Source organism: Thamnophis elegans, chromosome 1 (assembly GCF_009769535.1).
Source record: "Thamnophis elegans isolate rThaEle1 chromosome 1, rThaEle1.pri, whole genome shotgun sequence".
Classification (NCBI taxonomy): domain Eukaryota; kingdom Metazoa; phylum Chordata; class Lepidosauria; order Squamata; family Colubridae; genus Thamnophis; species Thamnophis elegans.
Genome location: NC_045541.1, coordinates 148,059,826 through 148,084,440, shown reverse-complemented (window position 1 = coordinate 148,084,440; position 24,615 = coordinate 148,059,826). Strand labels below are relative to the sequence as shown.

Genomic DNA, 24,615 nt, shown 5'->3' with positions numbered 1-24,615 from the left:
ATGCGATTTAATGACAGGCCCTTGAACCCACTTTCCCACAAAAATCTGTACGATTTATTGATTTGTTTAATTAATTATTTCAAAAATACTTGAAAACAAGCAAAATCCAAATTCACCCAAATCCTGTATCTGTTTTAAATTCTCACAGTCCAAACTCTTAGCTTTTTGGTATAGATTATTTTTAAATCCATGTACTTGTTTATTTCTGTTTCTTTTCATTCATGCTCTGGATTGTAGGAACATTAGCCAAGAGGTCTAATGCTGCTCCAAAGATCTCTGTAACTTTTAATTATAATGCAAATGTGTTTTGAAAAGTGGAGTTAGGTTGGACCCAACGTCCACTATAGGCTCTGCTGAGGCTGCAAGCACAATCTTTCTTTCTCAACTTTTGGCACTCCTTATTCTAAATTCACATGTAGAATCTCTGCAGGCTTCCTTGGAAAGCGCTGTCTTCCCAAGCGCATGTGGGCAAATGCTTTGGCTTCTCCTCACCCAGAGAAATTCCACCCCTCCAGGCGCACCACCCATTTGCAATTCTCTATCTCAGCATCATCTCTTTAGGGGTGTGTCAGATTGCCCTTTTCCTCCATCCTGAAGTCCCCATGCAAAGATAATATTAATGAATAGTTTGCCTGCCTGGTTATGTGATGTTCCTCCTGTTGCACTTTCTTTAAACAATCACTTTAAATAATCACTTTGGGGATATTTTTGGATTAAGGATTTTACTTAAAATCCAAGTGGCTTCATTCCCCTGGTCCAAGATAGCTTTACACCAATCATTTCCACTCTGCTCACTTGTATTTGGATTATGCATGAAGCAAATATAGAATTGTGTTTGAGGGGGAAAAAATGAAAACTTCAGTTAATTCAAAATGGAAGAACTACATTGTTAACTTGGTTAGCTGTTGTAATTTCTTTGTTTAATGACATGATTCACTTAATGACTGGATGGAAGTCATGTTGTCATGTTGCGATCGCATGATTTTCTGTTTAAGCACTTGGTGATGGAGTTTCCAGTCCCAATTGTGTTCATTAAGCAAGGATGTCCTGTAAGTCTCTTTTCTCCTCTGGCTTTCTCATGTTCTCAGATTTTCCGGTAAATGCTCTATCAGCAGTTAGCATCACCTCAGCCATGAACTGAGACCAAATATATATTTTCCTTTATTTTCCTTTATTCACAATTGAAGAGAGGTGTTGATTAGCCAACATTTAGAAAGGCGCATATAGAAAGATGCTTTGAGGAGCCACAACCTTCACAACTACAATGGGGTTTACCCACTGTGCTTCTTTGTGTCACTTTCCACATTTTTACTTTAGTCCATAGGTCCCCAACCTATGGGCCAAGGCCCATTACTGGACTGTGTCCCATTTGGAATTGGGCCATGCAAGTGGCTGGCTGGGGTGCACACATACATGCACACCTCAAATTGCGCATGCATGTGACTTGCACAACCAGTGGGTGGGTGAACAATCACATGAGTACGTGTCAGCCTTCCCCTCATGCAAGTTGAGCTGCATGAATGTGTACCAGCCTTCCACTCATGTGGTCCGGTTCCCTTCTCCCCCATCCATTTGGGATGCCAATCCACAAAGATTGGGGATCCCTGCCTTAGCTTATTCTGTCAATTCAGTCATTATATCTTGTGAAAATGAGGTGTGATGAATGGATGTGAATGAATGGGATGAATGAAGTCTTAGTTCAATGCATGAATTCACTGTGTAGTCTTATTCAACACAATGCTAAAGAGAATGCAACAAAACATAGTAGTATGGTATAAAATTCTAGCACTCTAGAACATACAACAATATTTGATGAAAAAATGAATTCTTAATTTTGCTCTCTATTAGTTTTACCAAGAAATCAACTGCACCAATTAAAGGCATTTCATTTAATATGAGTGTGCATATTATTTAGGAAATATAGGAATCGTATAACTGGTCTGTCTTGCTCAATAAATGCTGAATTTCACTAGGGAAAACTTGTTTGTTTATTGGGCTTATATGCCGCTGGATTCACTCCATATTGTGAGCGGCTTAGATATCTTATTCTGTAAATAAATGTAATCATATACATAGGTGGTGGGTTCCAGATCCCGTTGCAACCGGTATGGTGCAACGGGGCCCAGCGTCCCCCACAAGCACGTGCACACACGTGCGCACACACATGCATGCGTTCTTACCTCTGTGATCCTCCAGCTGCTCGGAAGAGTGCCGTGCAGGCGCCGTACGCTCCATGTGCAGAAGCACAAAAGAGCTCAAATACAGGTAAGGAGCTTGGGCGGGCAGGTGGGCCTCTGGAGCACCATACCGGAATGGTACCTGGTGCTCCTGGTAGGCACCAGTACGCACATACCGGTGCATACCGCCTGCAACCCACCACTGATATATACATACAAAACATAGACCTACATTTTTTTGTAGAGTATAAAAAACTCCATATAGGTAAAACCTCAAACTACAAGAGGGAATAGCATCATGACACATCTACCTCCAAGGCCTGCTGGAAAAATGAGGTTTTGGTAGAACTTCAACTATAATTGTCTGAAAGCTGAGTCGTGGCAACTGGAATTCTTTTCTTATTGGAAAGAAAATAAAGAAGCTACTTGGATGAGCAGCAAAACACTTTGAATCATCAAGAAAAGAAGCCCAATTGCCATGACTCAACTACCTGGGGAACTGAAAATGTTCATTGATATATTCAGATATAATCTGTCCCAGGCTCTCTTGGGGAGGATCAAAAGTGGACCTCAATTTTGCCCTAGAAACTATAAATTCCATGATAAGCTACAGTCAATTTTAGACAATCTGTCTCTTCTGATCAAACAGGTTGTGAAACAACTTCAAAGGCAAAAATAAGTTACAAGCAAATAGTAATTACTACTGTTTACCTGAAAATAAGACCCAACCAGAAAATAAGCCCTAATGTGATTTTTTCAGGGTGTTCATAATATAAGTCCTACAGCCCAAATAAGCCTCAGTTATGATCATCAGCCCTTGGACGGGCATGGCCAGCATGGGAGGCAGTGAGTGCACAGGGGCCAATGGTGCCTGGCAGCAGCTGCAGCCCACCAGCCCAGGGGCTGGCACACTCTGGGGCTGAGCCCAACCAATTTGACCGCTGGACCAGCCCTCCAAGCAGCAGGCAAAGGCAGAAGTGTCACACCGAGTGGCCATGACTGTATTATGACTATAGGCCAGCAAAGACAGACAGTGGGATGGATGTGGCATGTCCGGCAGGCCAGATTGTGTGCCTCTCCCGCCATGTCTCTGCCTCTGCCTGCTGCTTGGAGGGCCAGCCCAGCAGTTGCAGTGCTTGGACTCACCAGCATTGCATGGGCTGCGCAGCCCATTGTGTGACGGTCAAGGGGCAGCAGGCTGCAGCTGCTGCCAAACACCATTGGCTCCCATGCATTCACCACCTCTTTTGTGTGCGCTTGGGGGTGGGACACTCAGCTGGGCTAGGGTGGAGTAGGGTGGCAGGGTCTGTTCCCTCACCACCATCATGATACTGTGTTTCTCAAAAAATAAGTCCTAATGTATCTTTGGGAGACAGAAAATAAGACCAGGTCTTATTTTCAGGAAAACCTGGTATGCCATACTGTCTTTAACTCTAAAACAAGGAATACATAAATGCCTGGGACTGGGGCTTTATCATATCCTATAGCAATAAAAGGGATAAATGGATACACATACACTGATATACACACAGAGACACACACACAACATCCTGATATCAAAAATTGGTGACACAGATGTACATACATATTGTCTCAAACTGGTGGTGAGATAAGTCTACTACTGGTGGTGAGGTAGGTCTACTAATAGTAAGATAGGCTGCTATAGCTTGGGATAGATGGATGACTAGAGGCACCAAGTTCATGGTAGATGGTGGGAGGAAGGAGAAGAAGGAGGAGGAGAAGGAGGAGAAGGAGGAGGAGAAGGAGGAGAAGGAGGAGGAGAAGAAGAAGAAGAGGAGGAGGAAGAGGAGCTGATGCTATTACTTGGAAGTAATGTATGTGACATAGTATGGGCAGTGTGAAGAGATAAGGGCAGATGTCAGAACAGCCTAAGCATTCACAGTTCTACAGCTCCAGTGTGTAAATAAAGAACTTAAACTCTTTGTTGTTTACCATTACCAAAATTTGGTGACATGCTGGAGTTACTGGTAACATACAGTGGCTAGTATGGAAGAAGGGACGCGGTGGCTCAGTGGCTAAGATGCTGAGCTTGTCAATCAGAAAGGTTGGCAGTTTGGCGGTTTGAATCCCTACTGCCGCGTAATGGAGTGAACTCCCGTTACTTGTCCCAGCTTCTGCCAACCTAGCCATTCAAAAGCCTGTAAAAAAGCAAGTAGAAAAATAGGAACCACCTTTGGTGGGAAGGTAACAGTGTTCCATGCGTCTTCGGCATTTAGTCATGCTGGCTACATGATCAGGGAGACATCTTCGGACAGCGCTGGCTCTTTGGCTTTGAAACGGAGATGAGCACCACGGCCTAGAGTCAGGAACAACTAGCACATATGCACCAAGGGAACCTTTACCTTTTTATGGAAGACGCTAGATTATACTCCAACCTTTAGCATTATGAACTACAATTTAGATATGGGAACCTACAAGCCAGTGTTGCTTGGTGGCCTCTTATTCATGTCATTCCACACATACATGCCTAAACCAACAACCTGCTTCTTTTTCCTGCTGCCAAATATAAATAAGAATCTTTTTGTCTCTATGCTCCAGGGAAAGACTCCCACTCCTGTGACCCTCTAACGCTGGATAATGATCTTGAGGAAATTACATGCCAATCATACATTTGCAAACAAAGGTAGCATCAGGTTGATTGTCAAAGAGCAAAGAGACAGGATCACCAGGCTTCAAGAATGGGCCCTGTCGTGTTCTACTTAGGAGCCAGACGTTCTTCCCATGTATCCTGTCACCTCATTCAGGATAATTAACAGAAGCTGGATTTGGATGAGAACATCATAAAAGCCTCTGTCTAAGTGCAATCAGATAGTGGAATAATATAAGCAACAACCTAGTCTTGTATCCTTCTAGCCACAAAACTTGAAATTTGTAACATATATCCTAATCCATTTAACTTTATTATTCATGATATCATTATATCATTTCCAATCCTCTGAACCTGCCACTTATATTTAACCTGCAAATCTTAAAACTCTGGGACTTTTTCTCAACCATATCCTTTTCTGCTGATTCTGTTGTCAGTAACTTAAATAAGTCAACACCGAGCCATTTGGATGAAAACGGGCACTGGAAAGCTAAAGTTAGGGTTATCTTTGTCTTTCTCTAAAAGAATATCATTGATAAGATCAAGAGCTTCATTCATTAACTCAATAAAAATGAGCTCTTTGACCCAATACACAAAATAAATGGGATGAAAAAGATCGACTTCAGTTAAACAAAAATTGATCAAGCAACAAACTAGCAGAATTGTTAAGAAACAAGCTGCAAGAACAAAATAAAGCAGAGCTCTGGATAACATTATAGAAATAATCAATAACTACAGAACGCCAAAGCAATACCTTTTGCAGAGTTAAAGCATTTGTAATAATAGCACTGTCACACACAATTATTTATTCTTGGGGTTTTTAAGATTAAAAGATTCATACAGTAAAATGTTTTACGAACATAAATAGGATATCAAATTGAACTCTGGGAATGTTCTTTTATGATGTTTTTCTAAAGCCAGAGGAAACATTCTTAAAATGGCTTTCTCATTCATGAGTGCCTTCCGTTGCTTGGACTCTTAAGATCTTTTGGGTGCAACTATTCTGGAGAATAATGCTGAATACCATGTAATACCGTGGCTGCTGGGGACTGTCCATAGCAGAGGTCTCCAACCTTGGCCACTTGAAGACTTGTAGACTTCAACTCCCAGACATCCTCAGCCAGCTGGCTGAAGAATTCTGGGAGTTGAAGTCCACAAGTCTTCAAGTGGTCAAGGTTGGACACCCTTGGTCCATAGGATACATTTCTTTGCTGGCTGAGAAATTCTGGGAGTTGAAGTCCTCAAGTCTTCAAGTGGCCAAAGTTGGAGACCCTTGGTCCATAGGATACATGAGGTATAGCGGATAAGCTCTTTTACTAGGCAAAAATTGGTCTTCCCAATGTCAGAAATTCTAATATTCTAAAGTGGGAAGACCAAAAAAGGAATGAGTGAGAATTAGAAAAAAGGATGTGAAAAACTTCATGGTCAAACTATCCTAAACAAACATATTTTTCTACCTCCATAACTCACTAAGTATATTTCCTTGCATTGAACAAAATGGACATGTTATTTGTTTTGAAGAAAAATAAATAAAAAGAGCAGTAAATTGCGGCCCTATTTGGACCGGGATGCGCTTCTAATGGTCACTCATGCCCTTGTCACCTTGAAGCTGGATTATTGTAATGCGCTCTACATGGGGCTACCCTTGAAAAGCGTTCAGAGACTGCAGTTAGTTCAGAATGCGGCCGCACGGGCCATATTGGGTGTGCCGAGGTACACCCACGTTACACCTATCCTCTGTGAGCTGCACTGGCTACCTATTGGTCTCCGGACTCAATTCAAGGTGTTGGTTATTACCTTTAAAGCCCTACATGGCTTAGGGCCAGGATACCTTCGAGACCGCCTGCTGACACATACCTCCCAGTGGCCAGTAAGATCCCATAGATTGGGCCTCCTTCAGATGCCATCGGCCAAACAATGTCGGCTGGCGGGCCCTGGGAGGAGCGCCTTCTCGGTGGCTGCTCCGACTCTTTGGAACCAGCTCCTCCCAGAAATCCGGACCATACCCACTCTGATGGCCTTCAGGAAAGCTGTAAAAACTTGGCTGTTCCGGCAGGCCTGGGGCTGTTGACCTCACTGTTGAGGTCAGGCCCCGACTAGAATGAATGTATGAGGGGTGTCTGTTTTAAATTGTTTTGTTGTTATGTTTTTTTTTTATATTTCTTGTAAGCCGCCCAGAGTCCTTTGGGATTGGGCGGCATATAAAAACTCCAAATAATAAATAAATAAATAAATAAATAAATAAATAAATAAATAAATAAATAAATAAATAAATAAATGCTTACCCTAACCTAACCTTATACTTCTTCCCTGATGTAATGTTGATAGATGGGATGCTGTGTCCCATGATAATAATATCAATAAGTAATTCAGGAAAAACCAGAATGTTGGGATAAGAGAGGCAGTGGAAAATATTGTCCTGGTACAATACAGGTAGTCCTTGACTATGACCACAATTGACCCAAAAATTTCTGTTGCTAAGTGAGAGAGTTGTTAAGTGAATTTTGCCCCATTTTACAAACTTTCTTGCCACAGTTAAGCGAATCACCGCAGTTGTTAGTAACACGATTGTTAAGTGACTCTGGCTTTCCAACTGCTTGTCGGAAGGCCACAAGAGCTGATCAGGTGACCCTGGAATCTGGAACCCTCATAAATATGAGTCGCTTCCCAAGCATTTGAATTTTGATCACCTGGCCATGGAGATGCTGCAATAGTCATAAGTGTGAAAAACGGTCATAAGTCACTTTTTTCAGTGATGTTGTAACTTCAAATGGTCACTAAATGAACTGTTGTAAGTTGAGGACTGCCTGTTATTGGTTATTTGTGTTTCTTTTTCATGATTTACATTATTTTGGAAAAAAACCCTATAACATAATGTGCAGAAACACAATTGGTTTAGCTTTGACATCCCACCATTTTACCTCTTATACAGCCTCTTAAAATACCACAAGTCTAAAATAATTATACACAGTGAAGTACAATTCTCATGTGGATGCTTACAGACCAGTTAAACACAGCATGTTATCCTATTAAACAGTCAAGTAATTAGCAATTTAAACAGCCTGAATAAATTATCACAAATAAAATTATATGGGTTATTTGGACAGATGAAATCATGCATGACCCTTAGAAAATGAAAAGAAACCTACACCATAAATAAGAAAAGAGGCACAAGATAAACTAAGAATCAACCATATTAACTAGAAGAAACTGGATGGTTTCCCTAAACATCCATTTGTTTTTAAATCCCTTTCTGCCGTGTTGGCTCAGAGCCTTACTGCCAGAGAACAGATATTTGGAAAGGGGGGAGGGGGAAACCCCAGAGCATTGTGTGCTGGACTAGGAGCAGAGTACATCCCTTACACAGTAATTTTCACAAGTGGAAAGCATGAAAATGTTTCTCTGGGTGGACTTTTCCATTGCAGAGTTTTCACATCAGCCAACCCATAACCTACTTTTTCTAAGATAGCCTTACTCATATGATGCATTCCTTAGGTTATAGACTAGAATGCCAATGATTCTTTCTTACCTCTGTGGGAAATCAGACTTGGAGACTCTTGTAAGATGCTGTCACCTGCTATACACTAGAGTATGTGTTGTTTTTGGATTTTAGCCAGTTTTTTTTCCTTTAAAAGGAACTTTCCTGAGAGAAGGTATGCGGAGGAATGAGCTGATTCTTGCCTCAGGAGTCCTTTTTTTGTCCCAGTCAAACACTACCAGGATATTCCTCCCACCAACCCTATGACTTAAAGAATCAGAATTAGCCTACTATTCAAGAATGGACATTGAAAGTTACAAATTTAGCCAAGATGGCCAAAATATCTGCATATCTTAAGGACTATTCAAACGAGAGATATAAACGAGACTGGAAATAATGGATTGATTATACTCAAAATAAATATGGGACTAAGAAATTCCAGTTAGCTTATGATTAAGATCAGGAATGATATAAATTGTTTAAAGTTAGCCTAGCAAGGAGGAGCTAAGTTCAATTTAAAGATGTTATCAATTTCTTACTCTTTTTTCAAATATATTTTAGACTGTTTTTGTTAAAGATTTATACCGTGTATGGGTTCTGGGAAGTCGGAGGAGGGAAGGTCAGGGGGAGGGTTGGGGGGGAGAGTGGGAGGGAGGGAAGTATATTAGGCTTGACGAGGGGTGTTAGATTTTAAAGTAATATGATTGCACATGTATACTGTCTTCTCTTATTTTTTCTTTAAAACTAAGATATGTTAAGTATATTGATATGGAAGTATAAATACCATCAACACAGAATGGAGTTTGCTCAGAAGCTGAAATACACCAAGTGAATGAGAGGAAGAGAGGGAAGCAGAAGAGAGAAGAAAGATAGGAAGAGAAGGATAGGACAGAGGGCAAGGGGGGGAAGATGAGGAGAATAAGGAGGAGTGGAAAGAGGAGAGAGGAGAAGGAGAAAGGAAGGGGAAGTAGAATAGAAAAGGATGCCGGAGGGAAGAAAGGAGGTAAGGAGGGGGAGGAGAGAGGCAGAACAAAATGGTGCAAAATTCAAAGGAAGAAAAAAAAACCAAGCCATCAAAATGAATAGCAATGTATGTATTTAAAACAGCCCACAGGATATAACATTGCCAATATAAAAATCAAGAGCTTAGCATCACCAAGTCACACAATCTGAGGGTTGCAGCTAAGAAGACCCTGCTCCTGCTCCTTCAAGTGGTGGCAGGAGATGGAATTAATGCTTCCAGTCACAACTGAAGCAAGGAGATATAGTCATATGGAAAAAGACGGTTGCATGTTGTTGCATTATGCAGTTTTGAATGTGGCTATTTAATGGTTGATAACTCTCTCGCTGGGAAATCAAATCACCGTAGCAACCTGAGGTTCCTAGGACGAATGCTATTTGAGGGGGGTAAATGAAAAGGCAGATATGTTGACAGAATCATTGTTTACAGCAGCAACCAAAGGCTGTGTGCTTCAAAATAATTTTGTTTCCATTGCGCATGTTGACTAGGCTATTAAATGCTTTAAGAATGCCCAAGTGTGCAATAGTGAAATGAAGCTATTAGAGGGAAAGGGTCATTTTAGGGCACAACCCATTCTTAAAAGCTCAAGTATTTGAAACAAGAAGAAATGTGTTAACAAGGAAACACAAGCAGAGGAAGGCATTTAGCTGCATAGCCTGGCTCTTTCCAACTGCAGAATTGTTCCTTTTCAATATTGTAGGTTCTTTAAGAGTGTATACAGATTGAAAAGAGATAAGACAATTCTAGCTGTAAGGTGCTGTTCCATTCTTTTCTTTAGTTGATTGCTAGTCAACAGTTCAGAAGGTTCATTAAGATCCCATCAGTTGGAACTAATGGTTAGTTGCCAGTTTCCTGGCAACTCTTTGTTTCTGAATAAGAGACCCATCATAATTTGGAAAGAATAATACTCTGAGAGGAGATATGAATAACTGAGAAATAACAAGAGCACTGTAAATGAGATAGCCGAGGAGAAGGAAAATAGAGAAAAATAATTTATATTGGGCCAAAACTGAAGGTATTTTTAAACGTGGAATCTATGTGGTGTAATTGGAGAAGCACAGAACCTGTGGTAGTCCAAGTGGTAATTAACTAATTCCCAGAATCCCCAGCATGTAAGGGAACAAGGATGGGAATTGTAGTTCAGCAACAAATTGCTTACTTCAGATTTGTTACTTGCTAGCTTCAAGATATAATTATAAATATTACAAAGAATTATACACCTGCAGCACCAGAGGTGATATTCAGCCAATACTGACAAGTTCTTGAGAACTAGTAATGGCAATTTTGAGTAGTTTGGAGAACCAACAAATAGGCTGGTCCCACCCCTGTTGCTTCCCAGCCTGCCAGCTGATCTTTTGTTGCCCTGAACAGAAAAATGGAGCGGGAAAGGAGGTTGGTGGTGTGGGGAGGAAATGGGGATTTTGCAGTAACCTTCCCCCAGGAGTGGGGGGGATGGGGATTCTGCAGTATCCTTCCTCTGCCACGCCCACAAAGCCTTTCCACGCCCACAAAGCCACGCCCACAGAACCAGTAATACAATTTTTTGAATCCCACCACTGTGCAGCACCCAAGCCCCCCCCAACACTCATGTACCCAAACCTACAAAAAGAAAAATGGACATAAAAGTGCTGCTCCAAGAATAGTTCATCCTTTGTGGGAAAGGGAAGCATGCAATGACAGAAGCACTGTGGAGAATAAATATGCAGCCATATTTATTCAAACAAACCAGAAGACATTAAATATTTGGTTTGAGTACCTCAGGAACTAGCTCAATAAAGTAATACCTTGGGCTTGTGAGTTGATCAAGATGTTGGTAGAGTTAAAATGTAATTCTGACTATGTTTTCTATGAGCAGAATGTTTGTCTGGATTTCCTGAGCCAATACATCTTCAGATGTGACAAAGGTAGAGGACTTCCTGGGGGCGTGGCCTGTTGCCGAGGAGGGCTCCACCGAGCTCCTCAGAGATCTGGTCTGTATATCTAAATAAGATCATAGATAGCACCCCTTTTTGGCTAAGAAAGGGGCAGGGAGTAGCTCCGTAGACTAGGGTCTATTCGTAAGCCACAGCCTTTTTCTTTTTTTTGGCTGTGGAAAGAGATTAGATCCAGCCGGAGCGGAGCTTTTATCTCCAGCCAGTTCTTCTCAGCTGCCTTTTTTTTTTGGCAGCCCCAGACAGGCTAGCCCCCCCAGGACAAAACAAAGTTTTTTCAAGCTAGAATTGATATGGGCGGGTCCCACCCCTGTGAGATTTATGCTTTTATTACTATCTTAAATACCAGCACCATTTGTCTTAGAGACTTCTTTGTCTAAATAGACCTCAAAATGGCGATTTCTCTCCGTGGATGATTGATACTGGATGTACTTAGCTGGTTTTATCTTCCTGCAGACCGCTCCTTAACAAAATAAACTCTTCTTCTTTGGAAATAGAGGGGAGTGAAGCGCTGCTTACTTGTTTATTTATTATGGCACCCAGGTCAAAGAAGCGTCTTGCTACAAATGTGTCTAAAGAATTTAAAGAATTTTTACTGGAAACACAGCCTTTGTCTCCTATGCCCTCTACTGGAGAATTTTTAACACAGGAATATCTCTTTAAAATGTTTAATGCCTTTAAACAAGAAATTAAGGAATTTGTATTGGAACTATATGATGATTTAAAGTCTAAAGTTAATCAGATGAAGGCGAATACGTTTGCAGCCGTGTCTGCCCTGTCAGATTACTCTGCTGAAATAGAGAACAAATTGGAAAGTCTGGAGAAGGCTAATTTTAATTTGACTACCAATATTCAAATTTTACAACAAAAAATTAGGGACAACGAAGAACAGCTTATGATGATAAATTTTAATAGGAAGGCATTTGCAATAAGAGTCAGAGGATTCCGTGAAAAGGAGCAAGAGAATTTGAAACAGACCTTTGCTGAAGCCTTCAGCCATGCGCTGGGAAGCCCGGGACTTAACTTTGATTGGCAGATTCGGAAAATCTATCGCCAGAACTCATTGATAGTGGAACAGCGACAGCTCCCGAGGAACATAATTATACATTTCTCTACAAAAGAATCTAGAAATGCGATTGTGCAAAAGTTTCATAATAACAGTCTCCGAGTTGACGGCCAGGACCTGATTGTTTTCAAAGATATTCCTTTTCAGATGCTGAAAGCAAGAAGGGACTACACCTTTTTAACTAAGGATCTTAGGAGTCAACAGATTCGATACAGATGGGAGGCCCCTGCCGGTATCACGGTTACATTTGAGAATCAAAGATTTCGTCTTAACTCTGTTTCGGAGGCTCAAGATTTCTATTGTAGGACTCTGAAGGCGGGACTTCCTGATGCGCTTGGAAGAGAGGAGAGACAAGCGGAAGGAGAAGGCAAACGGCTGGCCATGTGGCTGCAAGATGGAGGGGGTAGCCCCTCCTCCCTCGGAGAAGCAGAAAAACGGAGATCGAGAATTTAGACATTTCAAAATGCTTGCTAAAGTTGAGGACTGAATGGGGGTTTGAGACCTCTCTCCGGTAGAAAAAGCGGACTAATTTTTATCAGAAGGGAAAGCTGGGTGAAACTACTTTGAGCTAGATTCTAAATTAACGTTAGCATAAATTTGATAGTGGTAAACATCAGACAAGCAAGGGATGAGGGTAAAATTTACGTTGTTTAAAGCTTATTAGAACAGAAAGCCGGTTGGGATTATCTTAAGATAAGTGTAAAAAGAATGCGGAATGATTTATGTTGTCTAAACTTTGTTAGAAGGGACTACTTTAAAATAGAAGGTTAACTGACTCTTGCTGAAAGTATTATTTGAATATGTGGAATGATCCATGCTATTTAACTTTTATTTGAAGGGAAAGTTGGTTGAAATCGCTCTGAGTTACATTTTAAACAAATGCTAGTATAAATTTGATAGTGGTAAATATCAGACAAGTAAGGGATGAGGGTAAAATGCATGTGGAATGAACTACGTTATTTAAATCCTATTAGAAGAGGAAGTCGGTTGGAATTATCTTAAGATAGAAATTGATTCCTGTGTAAAGTAATATTTGATCTACGCTGCTTAATTTTACTAAGAAGGGGAAGCTTGGCTAGATTATTTTGAATTACTGTTTGAAAAGGGGGTTAAGAAAGATCATTTACGCTGTTTAAATTTTACTAGAAGGGAAAGTTTGGTTACTTGTCTGTAAAGTTATATTTGAATATATGGCATAAACCACGTTGCTTAAATTTTATCGGAAGGGATCATGAGGTTTAGGAAGAGGAACGGGAGAATCTACAGAAGGTTGGGGTAAATAGCAAAGAAGTAAGAGACGAGAATAAAATATAGATAGAATGATTTATACTATTTAAGCATAGATAAAGATGGGGGGCTGAGATCAACACAAAGAGTGGTTTCTTTTTTTTCTTTTTTTTTATTTTTTTATTTTCACTTTTCTTTTCTCTCTCTCTTTTTTTTTTTCTCTGTTTTTTTTTACTTTCGATATATTACTTTTATTTTTTAATCCATATGTATACAAGATATTTTAGACAGAAGGTAGTGCCAGGTGTGGGCCCTGGGAAGTCGGGAGGATTAGGGATGGGGATTTGTGGGGGGTGGGGTGGGGGGGTGTTAACATAGTCTTAATAAGAACAAGAATGTATTTATATACGGTGGTTCTTTTTTTTTCTTTTTTTTATTTTCTTTTTTCCTTGGTTCATTTTACTTTTATCAGATCAAACAACACTCGAATAAAGGCATACACCAAGGAGGGAGGTAGAGGGAAAGAAGAGGGAGGAGTAAGGAAGGAGTAAGGGGAATGTAAGGAGGGTGTCCGGGGAGTAAGGGGAGAAGGAAGGTTTGAGGGGAAAGGGAAGTAGGAGGGGAGTGTTAGAGGGAGAAAGGAAAGTTGGAGGGGGTAGATGGGGTGTATGGAGGATGGAAGGGTTAGGTGGGGTTGTGAATGATGAGTTGTGTTTCCTTTTTATTTGTTCGTTTTATTCCCTTTTTCTTTTTTTTCTTTTCTTATAGTAAATACCCTGTATATAAGTGATTGCAAATGGAATGTGAAAAATGAATAAAATATATATTTTTTTTTTAAAAAAAAGATGTGACAAAGGTAATGGGTTTTTTTTCCAGCAAAAGTTAGATTAGTCCCAAGAAATCATAAGTTATAGAAGAAAGATGACTCAATTTTGCATTATACTAGACCAAGTGGAGAGGGCAAATCTTATCCATACTTTATGCCATCTGTTGTGAAAATAGGTTTGAAAAAGAACTGAAATTTGATGGTTTCCCCTTGAAACAGATGAAGAACAAGAATTGCATGGAGTACTGATTATGAGAATCAGTGGTGGGTTCCTACTGACATTCCTACTACACTTGAAAGAAATTTGCTCGAAAAGCAAAGAAAACAGCTGAGGAGAGGAAATTCATTCTGCCACCCCTGATCAGCTGGGATCAAATAAAGGTAGGTATAACCCAGGAGCAGGCAGGTGGGCCCACTTTCAAAACAACAGGGTTCACTCTCTTCTTGATGGCAGTGATACTGGTTCGGGAGAACTGGTCCGAACCGTTAGAAACCCACCACTGATGAGAACCTATGAATTTTCACCTTATTCCTGCATACATACCCAAATAAACAATTTGCCATAAAAATGCTATCAATCTCCCATATTTTTCGAAGTATAAGACACACCTTTTCCCCTCAATGAAGAGGCTGAAAATCTGGGTGTGTCTCATACACTGAATACAGCATTTTTTGCTTCCTGAAACTCTGCCCCTTCACCAAAATGGTGGTGCATAGCTTTTAGAAGGCTTTCAGAGAGCTCCTGGGGGCTGAGGAGGACAGAAATGAGTGAGAAATGGCCCATTTTTGTCCCCCAGCCCCCAGCAGCACTCTATAAGCTTCCTAAAGGCTATCCATGCCCTTTTTATGACAAAAATGGGCCCATTTTTGCAAAAAAAGGGCTGTTTTTGCTCATTTTGGGGACCCTCTGCCCCCACAGGAGCACTCTACACACCGCCTAAGGGCTATTCATGCCTTTTTTTAAAAATGGGCCTGATTTTGTGAAAAACAGGCCATTTTTGGGAGGTTGGCAGAGTGCAAAAAAATTTTAAAAAATTTTCCTCTTCAAAACCTTGCTGCATCTTATACTCCGAAAAATATAGTATATTTTTAAACATAGAGGATCTGCAGTTCCTGAATTCGATTCTGGCTAATACTGAATCCATCCAGGTTGACCAACATTATTTTTTCAAGAATCCTAAGCAAGCACTGAAAATTCTGACATTTGTCACTAAGCAGAAGCAAGTTGCTCTTCCATAAAAGTAAAGAGACAAGGGACTAACTTGAAGCCAACACAAATGGCAAAGCTCTACTACATTGATCTAAATCTAAGTACAGCTGAGCTGCTTAGTAAGTGAATGTAAAGTTTAGCTGTAGACTTTACTAAGAAATAATAATATAAAAGAGTCCTAGAATAAGGAAGTTCAGACCAATTCCTTTTTGCCAAAGAAAAAAACAGAATGGCTGCATCCTTGTAGTTACCATGAGTTGTGATCAATTTGATGAAGAATATACTTAACTTTATTGACTTATCTCCCGTGAGGCCTCACATCTGCTTTAATCTCTAGAGTGCGGGTGTCAAACTCAAAGCCCACAGGCTGGATGTGTCACGCACTGGCCATACCCACACACATTTACCAAAGAGAAAAAACTCATGCTATGTCACATGACGATGCTGTGACAATGCAGGTTTGACACCCCTGGTCTAGAATATCTTCAAACACATGCAGAATTCTCTTAAACCTCCAGGAATTTTACAACCAAACTCAAAATAGTTTCTTAACAAATGAATTAGTGTCAGAAGCAGTTTCAGAATGTTGCACCTTAACTTGGCATGCATACTTTAACATATGATAATCTTGCTCAATTAATAAGAGAAACATATCTAATCTGAGTGTGTGTGTGTGTGTGTTTTCGTAGATTTTCATGGGTACAGGTATGCAGATCTTGGCGTATTCGGGTCTTTTCCCATGTAAGATTGAGAGTATCTTGGCGACGTTTTGACGAGGTCCCACTCACCATCTTCAGGCTGGTGCCTTTGGCTCCATGCATTAGTCTTTTGTGTTGTAACAATATGGGTATTGGGCTGTGTGATGACATCCTGAGATCTAGTGTAGTGATATCCTGAGTCCTGTGCTGCAGCCTCCTGGGAGGTTGGCTGCATTGTAACATCCTGAGTTGACTAGGGCTAATTGCCAGATGTCTCGTAGGCGGGAGGTATTGTCATGTTTATTCATGATGTGGTGGTGTTTCTCTATTTCATTGGCTTCCATAATTATTCTCTTGTTGAAGTGTTCAGTTTTGAAGGAACCAAATTAATCTCCCACCTACCAGACATCTGGAAACTAGCCCTAGTCAACAAACAAGTCCCAGCCACAAAAACTGACACCGGACTCAGAACAACACAGGATGCCACCACCAATCACCCTCACCAGACTCAAACCCAAACCCATCTCAAAGAAGAAATGCAACCACCATCCAGAAGACAAACCACGGCGGCATCACCAACTGCTGCCATGCCCCCCTTCAACCCCCACACAAAGCAAACTGACACACGCCATGAACACATGGCCAGACTGCAAACCCGGAGCCAAACCAAAGCCCGGGATGTTACGTCACAGTCATCTGCTCAGGACATTACATCACAGAACTCAGGAGGTTACAACACAAAGGCTCAGGAGGTTACAACACAAAGGTTCAGGATGTTACAACGCAGCCAACCTCCCAGGAGGTTGCAGCACAGGATATCACTACACTAGAGCTCAGGATGTCATCACACAGCCCAATACCCAGGTCGTTACAACACAAAAGACTAATGGGCACACAGCTAGTACCTCAGCCACACAGGATGTTACAAAGCAGCCGACTAATCTGTGTACATCAACACCATCAACTAATCAAGATGTAACAACACAGCGAACCAGCCCACTTACAGCAACAAAACCAGCGCTCCACACCCTCTTCCCAATATTTATAGAAAGATGGCAGCACCGATCACGCTTTGCTCACAACAAGCACGAAGCCGAAGGCACCAGCCTGAAGATGGCGAGTGGGACCTCATCGAAACATTGCCAAGATACTCTCAATCTTACACGGGAAAAGACCTGAATACATCAAGACCTGCATACATACATACTGCTTTGTTCGCTAAGCTGAGGTAAGACAAACGCTGGGCTGCTGTTAAGCTCTTTATTAACAAATGAACACTAGGAACAACAAGCGACAACAGGGGCTGTCTGACAGCTATTTATATGACAGCTATCAGGTGGGTAGCCAATCCGAGGGCTGTAATTTCCGCGCCTGCCAACAGGCGCGCTTGAACCAATAAGGGAAGTCCCAGTTTGTTCTGCCCGACTCCGGTCATAAGTCCAAGGACTTGACAGACACATACATACATACATACGCACGCACGCACGCACGCACACACTGCAAAAACTGCATTTTCTGACTGCATTTGACTGCATTTTCTTTGATCACAGTTTGACTGCCACCTTGATACTTTTGACCAAGCTCTCCAGACATAATTGTTTGGGCGTGTTTTTCTTTATTATTCTGAAAGGCAATATACTTGTACTGGTACAACATACTGTAAATAGAAATGGCACAAAAATAATCTCTCACTTACTTGCAGTATAATTTTAAGTATGCCATATACTTAGGCATTACTCTGGTTCAACATGTCACAATAATGAGTATACTTACCATGTCTGTCAAAGAGTGGGATGCCTGGACGAAAACTGATACAATCTGGAAGGAATAAAGACGTGTAAAGACCACATTCCTGAAAAGACTGGCTGTGACAAATTTGGTTTTGATTCAAAAATTAAGCACCTTAGTACTCCCAAAAAGAACGGTATCCTTGGCACACGGGATTCGGTTTTGATCCCAGTTAGTAGCATTTTCAAAATTTGTATTTGGAATCCACTGTTTGTACACAGCAACTGAAGAGCCTGAGGGGGAAAGAAAAATAACTATAATACCCACAAGCTTTGACTGGGGAGATATGACCACAGAAAAATGGGATGTCACTTTAATAAATGGTGTGTGTGTGTGTGTGTGTGTGTTTACCATTTACCCAATTATTAAAATATATTTATACAAACACACCAATATATTTTAATTGTGTGTGTGTGTGTGTGTGTGTGTGTGTGTGTGTGTGTGTGTTTACTAAGCCACTAAAAAAATGAAGTAGTTGTGTGTTAGGAATGTAATCTAACAGTTGGGTTGGCAATATATAAACCATGATAGTAATACTGTATCTTTAATTACTGCTGTAAATGTGATTGATTGCTGTTTCCTCAAGCGGCCATAAGATGGAGCCAGGCTGATTGTTAGAGGCTGATTGTTGGATGATGGTTGTAGATATGTTGTGTATTGATCAGCATGAGTTTTGCAACTGTTAGCGATTTTTGTGTACTGAACTGTTTATATGGTTCTGGACTGTGTTTGTTGGATCGCCCCTTAACTGTGAAAGTTGGTGACTGACTGTCTTAACCGTGTATGAATTGGACTCTACATACCTCTATTCCCATGGAAGTAAAACACTATCTGTTTCACAATTCAGTGTCTCCATATGCTGGTTTATGCGTTCTTCTACATCACTCTCACTACGTTTCTCTGCACGCACTCGTTCTCCAATGGGGAGCTTACCCAACATTGGTTATGGGCCCAGGTTATACCAGACGTAGCTGAAGTTGGTATTGATATGCAATACCATATACAGACAGCTGTTTATTTTTGTAATTGTTACTATCCTGGAGAAGATGGCACATGACCCATCAACAAGTCTATCACTGATAACCCAGTTGGATGGAACAAACTATGTTTCCTGGTCTATGAAGTCTACTCCTGCATAGGGAGGGATTATGGGATGCTGTACAGAATCCACTGGATGTAACTTCTTGGGATCCAGATGACGAGGACGATGCCAAGAAGATAGCAGATTTTCAATGATGCAACAAACAAGCATTGTATATAATCGGTCTTACCCTGACTGACCAACAATTAGTACATATTCGTGGAGAAAATTCTTCTTCAAGATGTTGGGAGAATTTGAAGAGGATTTATGTATGTGACACTGTAGGTGCACATATACATACCACACACAAACTGTTTAGGGCACGTCTTCTGAAAAGTGGAGATATGTTAGCTCATTTAAACTTTATGAAAGGAGTTTTCCAGGAGCTACATGAAAAAGAACTGATTTTTTTTCAGAGCTACATCAAGTTTACATCATTTTTTCCTCACTGGATGAGAGTTATGATGATTTTATATCTTTCCTTGAAGTCCTATCCCGAAATGAACTAACATTGACTGACATAACTGCACGGCTGTTGGAAGAGTCAAGAAGAAGGATGGAAAGAGAACAATTGAGAGAGAAACACCACAACATGAGGAGTTATCTTTGACTGCCTATACTGTTAGAAATGTTTTTCTTGTGGGGCTAAGGGACATATAGCTAGATTCTGTAAAAATGCATAACAACAGAATACTAGAAAAGCTAAGAAGAATGCTAATGTCTACTTTGGCTATGTCTAGCAATGCACCAATAGACCATGATTTGTGGGTAGTTGATAGCGGAGCATCACAGTGCATTACTAGAAATAGAAAAAGTTTTGTAAAAATGTTTGCGACCAAGCAACATGTATTTTTGGCAAATGGATGGAAAGTGAAAGCATCTGTTGAAGGTACTGCATATTGTTCATTTGTAAATGAGCATTCTGTGTATTTCAGATATCACCCCAGGTATTAAAATGCCACTTGATACACCCTGGTCAGACTGATTGATGTCCTTGATGACAGTACAAAGACTTAACAACTCTATGTGTTGTGCTTTGTTATATTTTCAACAGCACTTTTGCTTTATGGCAGAATGCGTATTGCTGGTATTGCTATCCATTGCAAATGGATTTATAAGTACTTCTGATCTGTATATTTTGGCAGGCATGCAATTAGCCAATGTTGAAGTTTCACTTTAAGGACAGAATAATTGGGGTAGGGACATATTTGTTATTTAGCCAAACTAGTCTCCTCCTCCTGTCACTGTTGTTTATTTTCTACTCAAATATTGTTCCACTGCAATTTAGTCACCTGCTTTAGACAATGATTTCTAGAGAATTTCCAGAAAGGCTTTAAATATGGCAAAATCCAGCAAGCACTATAGTCAGCAGCTCCTCACACAATTCATGCTTCTCGTGTAACATTCAAAGAAAATAATCATACATACATATTGGACAGCCTGATTTTCTGTCACATCCAATATAATTGAGATCTAAACAAACATAGCAAATGAATTGTGAATTAATTCCTGCCCTGGAAGACCCTTGGAGTGTTTTGTACTCATTATGATGAAGAGTTGTCAATTGCTATTATTTTAAAAATACTTTCTCGCATATCTAGTCTTCTCAGAGAGTGAATTTTGTCCTGGGAGATGGAATTGCCATAGGTGAGATCAAGTAAGGAAGATTTCTGGCTCCCAGTTATTACAGTAGGATCCCGCCATAAGAGGCCTTTTAGGGGCCTTTCCACAGAAGGGTTCTGAACCAGTCTGAAAGAAGGTCCAGACATTTGGGTTCCCAGAATGTCAGCCATGTTGGGAGGACATTGGCTTGGAGTAAATGAAATTGCTATGATATTACTTTCCCCTCCTTTGCTGAGGTTTCATTTTCTCATTGGAGGGAATTATTACCATATTTTGACTGGGTGTAAACTGAGGGCATATACCAGTCCAGTATCTGATTTCTTTAAGGCACTTCAATGGCCTAGACCAGACCTGTCAAACTGGCAGTCCATGGGCCAGATATGGCCCGCGCAGGCCACGCCCACCCCAGATCCTCAAAGGCAAAAAGAACACCATCCTGATATGGCCCGATACGGCCCATGATGGTATTGAGTTTGACACCCCTGGCCTAGTCATTAATATTTGAACATATATCTATTTAATATTTATATTTTATTGGACTCTACTAATCTAGTTGAAATGTTAATTTATATTGCTAGTCCATGTATGATACATTAAATAAATAAATTACCACTTCTCCTAAATCCTTGAACTTGTGATCTTATAAGGAAAATGCTAGCTTGTCAGTGCTGGAAGCAAACAAGCAAAAAAAAAAGTAAGGTGAAATTACTAATTAATTATTTACTATTTTGTTAATGTCCCCCTTTTCCTTGACATGGAAGAACTCCTTCCTCGCTCCCTCCCTCCATTTTTCTCCTCTGCCCTACATGCCTGCTCTTTGATGTGAAGTTGTGGTCAGTGGATTTTGTTTCTAAAGAAATTGGAATGGCTTGGCCACTGCCCCTTGTACTCAGCATTTCAGGTCATCAGAATTGGGGAATCCAGTAATCATACACAGCTTTCTATTGCATCTAAGACTTGAGAAATGAAATGGTGGTGGCATGAATGTGCCCTTGGTTAATGTTGGGCCCATTCTTAGACAGTGGGTGAAGCATCTCAGGATGATCACTCGCCATCCAAGTAATGCTTCTTTCATTCTTCTGCTCATTCGTAAATCCTGCACAGCTCCTTCTGTCTGAATGCACATGCAGAAAGATTGAAATTAATGTTTGCCTTTTATAATCAAAGATTTTGCCTATTCAAGGACTATAATTGTGTGAACAACCTGCATGTATAGTTTATACTCATTTAATCTTTGTCAGATTCTCAAAAACACACACTCACATAACTTATGGAGCAAAGTAGAACAAATTAAGAAGTATGAGCTTTTCTTCCACAGCAATTCACTCAAGCTAATGTCTGAAAAGTTCTCATATGTTCAATTTACTCTTGTTAGAAAATGCAAGTTATATTATTTGGAACAGTGTCTTTTTCTAATGCCAATATGTGATGAAGGGGCTTCAACACAATTAGAAATTGTATATTCCATTAAATTAGACCAAAAATTATTGTTAAGCCAAGTATTAAATTACTGCAGCCTTTGAAAGGAAAAAAAATCCTCTTTGGGAAACAATAAATGTGAGATTATTTAAGGATCTTCACATACACACCCACAAACAAGTTGATTTGTTGATAGAACCAAGAAAACAAATACGTTATTGAGAAGACATGGTCTGTGGAGTCTATAACTGCCTAACTATAACAAAGAATTGTAAATTTTTATTGCATTCACCCTTTCTCACAGCTAATATTCCTAGATACAGAATCTTTCATTATTTGCTATCATTCATCCATGTATCACTTGTACAAAAGTAACCAAATCATGTAGAAGTAGATTTCTTGTTTAATTCTCTGCACATTATCTGTAAATGTATCTGCTCGAGAAATAACAATCTCTGGCTAGTAATTGGGTACCTTTAACATCATCTACTTTGGGGATGTCAGTTCAGCAGAAGCAATCATCTTGAATGAACCATCTTTCTCCTCTATCACCCTTTGTTCTAAGAAAGGGAAGTTACAAAATCCGTTGACAATTCTCTCTCTTCAAAACATATTTTTCCCCTCATGTAAATACAGTTATTCTGAGAAATTTCTGACTTGTGTTGCTGACCAGGTTACGAAGGAAGAGTTGGAGTTGGTGCAAAGTTGAGGTACAAAGTTCACTAGCAAATGAAGTTGAGGTACAAAGTTCACTAGAGGAAAGGGAAGGGAAGGGAAAGAAAGGAGGGAAGGGACGGAGTAAAGGAAAGAAGGAAAGGTAAGGAAAAGAAAGAAAGGAAGGAAAGGAAAGGAAACTGTATATCAGCTGCTTAGAAGACACAATGCTTTGGGGTAATAAAAATATTGCTTCACCTGGAAATTGGGAAGAAGATGACAGGGAAGATGAAGCCTGTGACTGATACAGAGATGGTCAGAGGATAATTACTTACTTTAGATGAGTTTAAATCTCATGGACAAATTAATTATACTGCAGTACAGCAACCCCCAACCTTTTGGGCACCAGGGACCGGTTCTATGGAGAGAGTGTTTTCCATGGACTGGAAGGGGCATGGCTTCATGTGCTGCCTGGATCCTGTGGATGGGTCTTTGCTTGTTTGCGTGGACCATTTTCTGGCATGCCATGGATTGATGCCAGTCCACAGACCAGAGGTTGGGGACCCCTGCTGAAGTATATTGAAAAAAGTTAGGTGTTAATCAGACCAAGTTCTTATGTATTACCTTTGAGAAATGCCAGATGACTAGAGGGGAGCTTCAAAAAAAGGGGAGGGGGATCATCAAATTGCAAACTTGTCAGACACCTGGCTCGCCTTGGTTATAGTGTTTATGAAAAAGATCTTGGAATTGTAATTGTAAACTGAATATAAGTCAACAAAGTGATGTGACTGCAAAGAAAACAATTGCAATTTTAGGCTGTATTAACCTAAGTATAATTTACAAATCACAGGTCTATTTGGCTTGACCCCTCACCTTCAGCATTTTTTGTAATGTATACTAATCATAGCTTTAATTTTAAAAAAATCAAAAAAATTAAACCAGAAACAGGCAACAAAGATGATCAAGGAACTGGAATCTAATCCCTGCAAAGCGACACTGAAGAAGTTGAGTATGTGTAACCTTGAAAAAAAGATGAGCTATGTTGCATTCTTCTAATTCCGAAACACTATCACAGAGAATAAAATCAAGTTTCTAGTTTTAAGGAAGAATAAAATTGATCTCGTATAGTAACAAAATGCCACCAAGCTGAGGGAGAACTAAAAGAGAAAATATTATAGTGAGGGGCCCTTAGTGCTTTCTGAGCTTACTTGTTTTCTTGCAGGTGTTTCATTACCCTCAGAGAGCAACAAGGACCCCTCATTTCAATCCTGAGCTATAAATATTCTCCTTTATAGCAGTGGTCACCAACTGGTGGCACATGGCCTTGCAGTCCTGCAGGTCTTCCTTCTGCTTGGAAAGCCTATGCTTGTAGTCCTCGATTAGGTGCTTCTGCTGAGCCTCCTTCTTGGTCAGATCCAATTTGAACTGAGCCAGCTATTTGCCAAATCTTTCTCATGGAGACTGCTTAGCTCCAGCAACTCCTTCCTGTTGGGGCCCTAAGGAGCCCAGGTGGGTAGCTGAGGAGTGGCGAGTAGAGGCTGTCAAGGCGCCGCCCCTCAATGTGAGTGACATCAAATTGGCCATGCCCACTCAGTCACATGACCACCTTGCCACGCCCACCCCGCCGGTCATTAGGCAGATCATATTAGTGGCCCGCAGGATTTAAAATTATGAATTTAGTGGCCCTGAAGTCCAAAAGGTTGGTGACCCATGTATTATAGCATCAATGGAAACTTCTCCCCAAAGTAATAGCAACTTCAGAGAGGATGTTTTTATGTGGATCACTTCTTGAATAGAGGAAGGGGTTA

The 24,615-nt window shown here is 40.5% G+C and overlaps 1 protein-coding gene across 1 annotated transcript in view; it reads right to left on the bottom strand.

Annotated features, from left to right (window-relative positions):
• Window positions 1–18,970, bottom strand: part of AMN (amnion associated transmembrane protein) — a 92,693-nt gene extending 73,723 nt beyond the window's left edge. The window contains exons 1-3 of the mRNA XM_032213892.1: window positions 18,871–18,970; window positions 18,145–18,284; window positions 18,016–18,060 (exon numbers count right to left, since the gene is read on the bottom strand). Coding sequence (XP_032069783.1) covers window positions 18,016–18,060; window positions 18,145–18,284; window positions 18,871–18,970 — 285 coding nt within the window. The remainder of the gene's footprint in view (window positions 1–18,015; window positions 18,061–18,144; window positions 18,285–18,870) is intronic.
• Between the last annotated feature and the right edge of the window lie 5,645 nt (window positions 18,971–24,615).